Source organism: Eurypyga helias, unplaced genomic scaffold (assembly GCF_000690775.1).
Source record: "Eurypyga helias isolate BGI_N326 unplaced genomic scaffold, ASM69077v1 scaffold30138, whole genome shotgun sequence".
Classification (NCBI taxonomy): Eukaryota; Metazoa; Chordata; class Aves; order Eurypygiformes; family Eurypygidae; genus Eurypyga; species Eurypyga helias.
Window position 1 is genome coordinate 41499 of NW_010265489.1, and position 8096 is coordinate 49594.

The 8096-nt window shown below is 53.9% G+C and overlaps 1 protein-coding gene across 1 annotated transcript in view; it reads left to right on the plus strand.

The window, feature by feature from the left end:
* KIAA0195 (KIAA0195 ortholog) overlaps positions 1-7497 on the plus strand; it is a 29516-nt gene extending 22019 nt beyond the window's left edge. The window contains exons 20-30 of the mRNA XM_010156768.1: positions 81-180; positions 1588-1696; positions 2248-2437; positions 2975-3052; positions 3459-3544; positions 4091-4172; positions 4494-4648; positions 4995-5089; positions 6103-6196; positions 6438-6608; positions 7425-7497. Of these exons, the coding sequence (XP_010155070.1) occupies positions 81-180; positions 1588-1696; positions 2248-2437; positions 2975-3052; positions 3459-3544; positions 4091-4172; positions 4494-4648; positions 4995-5089; positions 6103-6196; positions 6438-6608; positions 7425-7497 (1233 nt within the window). The remainder of the gene's footprint in view (positions 1-80; positions 181-1587; positions 1697-2247; positions 2438-2974; positions 3053-3458; positions 3545-4090; positions 4173-4493; positions 4649-4994; positions 5090-6102; positions 6197-6437; positions 6609-7424) is intronic.
* Positions 7498-8096: the final 599 nt, after the last annotated feature.

Consider the following 8096-nt stretch of genomic DNA (forward strand, 5'->3'; position numbering starts at 1 on the left):
CTCAGTTCAGCACTTGCCTCCGAAATGCCTCACCTTCACACACACGCGCCCCGACTTAGTCTTTTCTTTCTCGTTTTCAGGCCAAACTCCCACGGGGGATCCACCAGGTGAGACCTCACCTGCAGAACATAGACAACGTGCCTTTGCTGGTGCCCCTCTTCACAGACTGCACCCCGGAGAGTAAGTGGCACAGAGCCTGGGTCTGCCCTACTACTGCCCACCAGTACCTTCCCCACCCGTTCGCTCTGGCTCATCTGGGTGTGGACATGGGTGAAGGGAAGGGAACACAGTGCAGACATCTAGAAGGGCATTTGGATATTAGTGACCCTCTGTTGCTACCTGTGGGAAGCCAGATGTTAACTTCATTTTAATGCAGCTGTTCCCTACCTACCGCATTGGGCTAACTCCTTCCAATTTGCATTCGTGAGAGACACAAAAGCAAACATCCAAAATGCTACTGCCTTTTATTAAATAAGCATTATCAGTGTGCTAGGAGACTTTGATCTCTGCTCACAGCCCTTGCTGCCTTATAGAAGTTGGAAATCACGTCCCAGAAGAATTTTCCTCTGGCACTTGCTGTTAACACCTTCTGCTGCTTTGCAGAGCTTTTGATTGCAGAGACCAGAAAGGACAAAATCTGAGAGATACTATTTTATCTAAGAAAGGGCCTGAGTGCTCAGCTGGCTAATACCTGCCCAGTCTACAGTAAAAGTGCTAAGAATCATTATGATTTGGCATTTAGGTGCAGTTTACAGAGTGCCAGTGAGGACCAGTACAGCCCAGTCTGCCTCAGCAGACGGTGCCCAGTAGATTTCCTCTCTCATTTTGACAGAAGTGGCAGTTCCCCTCTTCATCTAACCCCTCCCTGTGCTGCAGGTCTGGGTGCACCAGCCATTCCTGTAAGTTATTTACACAGGAATCTGCAAAGGGTGGGTTGGTTTGTTGGTTGGTTTCTTTCCTGGAACATTCTAGAAAATTCCTATATGCACAGACCACTGTGCACGGAGATACAGGAGACAGATCAAACAGCAACTTTGATTTAGAGGCTCCAGGAGGGTGTTAATAAAGGGCTGATGAAGGCTAGAGGTAGTGGTGAGGGGCTGGCTCTGAGTATGGTCGGCAAGGGTCGCACTCCCTATGGAGTGGTTTGTTATATTCCCTCTGCTCCTTTAGATTTGGAACACTAGTCATGATTGTGTATTTATTTTAGGTTTGAATTATTTAGGTTTATGTAATTTCAGCTGTTTTCTAACAAGCCATTTGATGCTGAAGCTGTCTGTATTATTTCCCCGGGTTATGCCTACAGCTCTGCGATGTGCTAGAAACGCAGGTCTCTGGGTCACAGTTCTGTGAAGCTCAGCTCAGTTCCTGCAGGAGGCAGGTACACAGAGCACTTGGACTGCAATTAATTAGCTATCTAATTGTGTACTTGGACTTTGGATCTCACTATACGTGACTGATGAGTATTGGTTGGGGTAATTTTAGAGGATCCAACTGCTTGTTATCCAGACTGGAAAGGGTGTGTGGAACACTGCATCTTTGTGTGCATAATGAGAGAACAGTGTTTCTCCTTCTGTCCCCTTACAGCCATGTGTGAGATGATCAAGATCATGCAGGAGTACGGGGAGGTGACTTGCTGCCTGGGAAGCTCTGCCAACCTGCGGAACAGCTGCCTCTTCCTGCAAAGTGATATCAGGTGGGGCAGGATCCAGACTCCTCCTGGTGCCTTTGCCTTGAACTTAGTGAGTGCCCATCCAGGGGTCACACCAGACCTGGGGATTGTGCAGGGGGATACTCACAAGTGCTCTGTCCGTTATTAGCCACATTTGTCTCTGTACGGGGTGTTGGGGTAGTATCGGGTAGGTTGACTAGCTAGATCCATGGAGCACAGAGATGTTTCTCTCCATCTTTAAAAGGAGAGAAATCTCCTGCATGCTGAACTGTTGTGCACCAGCTGGCATTACAGATGCTTCTCATGGTGTGAAAGAGTGGTAATGCCCCTCTGGATCAGCTGATTTGTTGACCTTGAGCTGCAAACCCAGACATGTTCATTATTTCTCTGGGAATAACTGAAAGTCTAGGAAAGTTCAGCCTAAATTCATGTCACAGCTCAAGACACCTCTACCAGTGAGGTAGGTGGAAGTGACACGGCACCACCAGCATGACTTTGCAAGCTGGACTGCACTGAAACACAGTTTCTCCACCGGGATGAGGGCTTTCACTAACGCTCCTGTGTTGTCCTTGCAGTATAGCACTGGACCCTCTCTACCCATCTCGCTGCTCCTGGGAGACTTTTGGCTACGCCACCAGCACCACCATGACTCACGCCTCTGATGAGCTCACCCCGCTGCAGCTCTCAGGGCAGCTCAACAGCCTGCCTTGCTCCATGTCCTTCCGCCAAGAGGAGAGTACCAGCATCATCAGGCTTATAGAGCAGGTAAGCCAGGCATATCCCCCTGCCGTACTCAGCCCTCGGCCTGCAGCTAACAGAGAGGAAAGGCAGGAGCTCCTGTGAGCATTCTGGTTGCGTTGCCCACAGTAAGCATTAGCTTTGTTCATGTCTCCTGTCCTTTGTTCAAGAAGCACAACAGAGATGCTCTTCCTGCCTAGTGCTGCCAGTCCAAGGTGTAGGGGATGGTTTGGGAAAGTACCTTGTGGCAACAGAACATGAATAATAAGGTATAACCTTGCAGAGATCCCTAGCCAGGCAGCAACGCAGCGCTAGGGAGAAGCATTACCTGAGAAAAGCCAGGAGGTTTAGACAAACTCACCCCTTTTCTAAACTGTGCTTTTCCTTCACAATCTCTACACCCAAGCAGGAGACCTCTCCCTTTTGCTTACGCTGTGTCCAGCTGCTCTCCCCTCCCACTTCCCCTGCAGCCCACGTGTCCTGCCCCTGCCTGCCAGTAATTGCTCTTGGCTGATAACTGCTCCCATCACAGCGAGGGCTCTGAGGGCTTGTGTTTCCTTCCAGGCCAGGCATGCAACCTATGGGATCCGCAAGTGTTTCCTCTTCCTGCTGCAGTGCCAGCTGACCTTGGTTGTCATTCAGGTGAGTCCTGGCCTGGCTGGGGCCAGCACTCGGCTCGGAGGGCAGGAGTGCTAGCACGGATGTGGGTGGCTGCAGTGGGGGCAGCCTTGCGAGGGAGGAAGGTGGCCTTCAGTCAGGTTTACAGAGCTTGTCAGTGAAGTTACAGATGGAGGCTGTGTGATCTCAGCCTGCATTGTCCCTTCTCCCTGACCCTCCTACAGAGGTTTCTTTACAACCACTTTTTCCCTGGAGAAAAGCATTCCCTGCAGCACCTCCCCCAGCAGCCTGGAACATGTGGAGGGGCTGTGCAGTGACAGCCTAGTCACCAGCTCATCCCAGTGGTTTTGGGAGGAGGATGGTGGCATCTTGGGTAACAAGACTGTCCTAGCACTGCTCACGTTCCTCCCTCTGGATTGTTCCTGTCCAGTTCCTCTCCTGCCTGGTGCAGCTGCCTCCCATCCTCAGTACCACGGACATCGTGTGGCTCTCCTGTTTCTGCTACCCACTGCTCAGGTGAGTGTCGGGCAGGGTAGCATCTCCCACCTCCCACCCACAGGATGCACAACCAGTCCCCCAGTCTCACTGTGTCCTTGGTAAAAGAAAGCTGACATCACCCACAGCATGCTAAGGCGGCGGCAAGGCTTATTCCAAGCACCTGCTTTGACAAGGTGCTTGGGAACACAGATAGGAGCGTTTGTGTGCCACTGCCCTAGCCCTGCCTGCTGTCTGAGAGCTGCTAGTGTCTCGTGGCTTGGACTTCCAGCTGAAAGTCGTCTTCTAATACTGGTACTGTTGCACTAGGTGGAGTATGATGGAGAGCCTAGGGTGTCAGGCAGAGGCCAAGGTACCACGAGTGGGGTTTTTTTCCCCATCACACATTTGGAGGTCACTTCTCTCCCTGTCCGCGCTTGCCGTGAATGACACCTTTTACAGCACACGCTAAGGCCAATGCTCCAAGCAGTCCAAGGGTGTTATTTCAGTAAAAATTAGATACAGACAAGAAAGCAATAGTTCTGGTGCCTGAACTTGTTACTGAGAGACTAACTTACCTTTCTCCAGCGTCTCGCTCCTGGGCAAGCCTCCCCACAGCTCCATCATGACCATGGCAACAGGAAAAAACTTGAATTCCATTCCTAAGAAGGTAGGTAGCCCATCAGATTAAAATTGTTCACCTATTTTTCTCTTCTACTGTGTCCCAGTGCTGATGTGTAGCTGAGGCCCTGTGCCTTCCCATCTCCCTTGGTAAACTGATTCATGGCATGAGCCGTGCTATCCAAAAGCCTGGCGTGGACAGGAAGGGAATCCCTTAGTGCCAGCATGCCCACAGGGCAGATCCACAGCACAGCATCTCTCCTATACCACAGCGTGTCTTTTGCAGCCACTGATTCCCTGACGGTTCATGCGGGGCACGTTGGCCCAGTGACATGCCCATGTCATCCTCCTGCCTCTCCCTTGTTCGCAGACTCAGCATTACTTCCTGTTCTGCTTCTTGCTAAAATTCAGCCTGACCATCTGCTCCTGCCTCATCTGCTTCGGGTTCACGCTGCATGAGTCCTGCAGAGAGGTGAACACTACCAGCCTCAATCTCACAGCCTGCTCCTCCATCATGCTGCACAGGTGAGGAACTGAGCCTGGCACACACTCCTTGCCCTGCAGGGCCTGTTGTTCTTGCCCTTACCAGGTAGGGCCGATTCCCCTCTAACAGACTCCTGCATGATCCAGCTATAAAGGCCATGAAGGGGGCTGGATGCTTTCCCTATAGGAAAAGCATTTCCCTATAGGATGCTTGGCGTTGGCATCTTTGGGGCAGTTGCTCACTGTTGCCTCCTGGCCCTAGGACAGCCTGACTCCAAGCTCACACTTAGTTCTCTCGGCTGCCCCAGGAGGACATGAGCCTGGTGGGGACAGGTCCAGCAGCAAGTCCCCACTGTTGACTTCTCTCCTGTGTCCTCTCATTTATTAGCAATGCTGATGGTGCTCCTGACTGGTTTGGGACGTTTTCCAATGCTCTTCTTGTAGCCCAGAAACTCACAGCTGGCCTCGTTGTGTTACACACAGGTAAGTCCCTCTTCCCAGCCGTCCATTCCCCACTCCGGGAGAAAGCTTGCATCGTTGCCCCCTGTGCCAGAGCACAGACTCCCTGGTAGAAGCAGACGCTGCAGTGGTCTCAGCACGGGCATAAAGCCCCTTGTCTTGTTACGCATTGCCCTGAGAGGTTCAAGGCAGCACCTTCAGAGCTGCTGCTGTCTCCTACCAGCCTGGTAAAGTGCCGATTCCTTTCCAGCCTCACCAGAGGAGCAGCATCCCTCTTTGCCTTCTTACAAATGAGCTAGCAACATCCTGTATCTCCCCAAAAGCATTCCCTGCCTCAGAAGTCCTTATATGCCCGCTGCTGCTCTGTGAAGCACTCCATGCCCTTCCCCCAGACCGCACTGGTGCAACTGTGACTGCCCTGGAGTGGCAGCTGTTGTTAGACCCTCGGGAGGGATGGGGAGCCCGGCCCTGGGTGTCCCTCGTCACCGGCACACGATGGCCTGGCAGAGTGGGCCCAGCTGCTCGCTGACAAGGGGCTCTGCTCCCTTTGCACCGTGCCGTGTGGTGCTGTGCCTTGGTGCCGGGCACGTTGCACGTTGAGACGTGCAGGGTGCGCAGGCCGACAGCCACGCTTCCTGACTGGAGGGGGCAGCCCCGCTTTGCAGAGTGTGCATTGCTGGTTTCTGTGCCTCAGGCCCCGGAGGCTGGGCAGGGAGCTTCCCACGGGTGCAGGCACCCAGAGCCAAGGGCACCCACCCCGCTCCCTAGTTCTGGTCCTTTGCCTGGTGTGCTTTAGCCTGCCAGGCTGCGGACCAGCCTGGGCCTCCCCACAGTATCCTGCAGGGTCCTGCTGCTGCTCCCCCTGCCTCGCCTATTAGTGGGCTTGGAATTGCCTGGGGAGTCTGAAAGGGCCCTGGATGAAAGGTTGGTTTCAGGGACGTAGACCCCATATCCCTTCGGAGTAACGGCTGTTGGTGTGTGCTGTGTTGTATCTGGGTGCGATGCTAAATAACCCCCTTTTCCATCCGTTGCCGCAGTGTTCATATCCATCACCCACGTCCATCGCACCAAGCCGCTGTGGAAGAAGAGCCCCCTCTCCAACCGGTGGTGGACGCTCACCGTGGCTGTTGTGTGAGTATCCCCAGGCCCTGAGGAGGCGCTCCGGAGAAAGGAGGGCTCTAGGCCCGTTCCAGCCCCAGTTTGCTGGTCCTGAGGAAATTGATAATACATGGCAGGTGTTCTCCACCGCTGCATTGGTGAAGGGCCTCCGTTGTGAACTCGGGAGTGTTACGTCTGACCCTGAACCCTGTATCTGCAGATCCAGGGAAGCTTGTTAGCTCTGCTGAGATTTGCTGCGTGTTTTTGATCTTAGATTGCTGGGGCAAGTGGCACAGACCGCGCTGGACCTGAAACTCTGGGAAAACCTCAATTCTTCCTTGACCTTTAACCACGTTTCCATCTCCCCGGTCTCATGGCTCCTGGGTTTTCTTTCCTTGGTCCTTGTGGTTATCATCAATGAGATTGTCAAGCTGCATGAAATCAGGTATGGAGGGAGTAGGGAAGATGGGGAGAAAGGGGTGGAGCCTCGCTCCAGCCTGGCCTTGAGCTGCAGAAAAATGATGCACAGGGAACAGGGTGGGGAATGAGAGGAAAAGATGACTGCATTGTGTAAATCACCTGGCTATTGTGTGCAAACTCCTGTTCCACCTCTCGGGGAGGAAAGAGGGTCAGGGGAGGGCAGGGGCAGTGATTGGGAGCAGGAAGGGAGACCAAAATTTCCTTATCTCAGACCAATGAGAGGGAGACAGTCAACGTCTGTGAAATACCAGTACAGGATCGGAGAGGGCTGTTCTCTCCATCTCATCCCATGAGGACAGAGAGGCATTCAATCACAGCAGAGGAAATACGTCTTCACACAGTGCCTGGACTGTGGGACTCATTTTCACGGGAAGTGGCTGAAGCCAAGAATTAGCAGCAGGCAAAGTGACTGGCTGTTCTTCCTAGCACAGGGAGCAGCCGGAGCTGGGAGTTAACGCTAATGAGCATTGATTCAGGAAAGGGGTTGGTGAGGAAAGGCAGCGGGGATTACAGGGAACCCTGATGGGAACAGAGACAGTGGCTCTGTTCCTGGGAAGGGTTTCTGGACCTTTCACTGATGTGTCTCGTGGCCCTGGAGATGGGACTTGGCTGGATGGAGCAGGACTGAGACCATGGGTTACTCTCTGGATTCGTTTCCCATCCCAGGGTACCACAGGGCCTAGGCCAGGGGTTTCCATGCAGCTCGGGCATTGCAGTGGGGCAGCCTTGCTTGTCTTTCACCCCTCCACATGCTGACTCTGTTTTCTTCTGCCTTCCCCAGGGTTCGGGTCCGTTACCAAAAGAGGCAGAAGCTGCAGTTTGAAACAAAGCTGGGGATGAACTCGCCATTTTAAACACTCCCCGCTCGAGTTCCCTGGAGCCAGGGCCACACGGCCGCATCCCGCACTGGGAGAGTGGCTGCACCAAAGGCTCGGGGAGTTTTCCCTCCCACATGCTAACCAGAACCACATCGGCACCTTCCCGGGGGCCCCAGGCAGGGCAGTGCTACCAGGACCCCCCAGCAGGTATGCAGCCCCTCCCCGGCCTGCTAGGGACTCTCAAGGGAGCCTGCAAGCGCTGGCGGCTGTTGGGGCTGCTCTTCCTTTATTTATTTATTACTAGCGGTTTTTGTTAGTATCATGGTGATGCCGAAATGAAGCGACTCCTTCCCTCTGTGAGCAGACGGGTTTCCTGGACCTGGCAGGAGAATCTGGGGCCAGCAGGGGAGACACAGGGCTGCTGAAGGGAGGTTGAAACCCCTCGTCTTTGCCCACCGCCGCATGCTCTCCCGGGTGACGGGGGTCCGTGCCTGCCCTCACCCGCCTCCCTGTCCCCACGTCCTGGGGGGAAGGAGCTGTCTCTCCTGCAGCTTCAGGAGTGCTGGTTGCCATGTGAGGATTGGCGCTCACATTCCCAAGGGAACACTGGGAAGGGTCTCTGGCAGGGTGCTGGG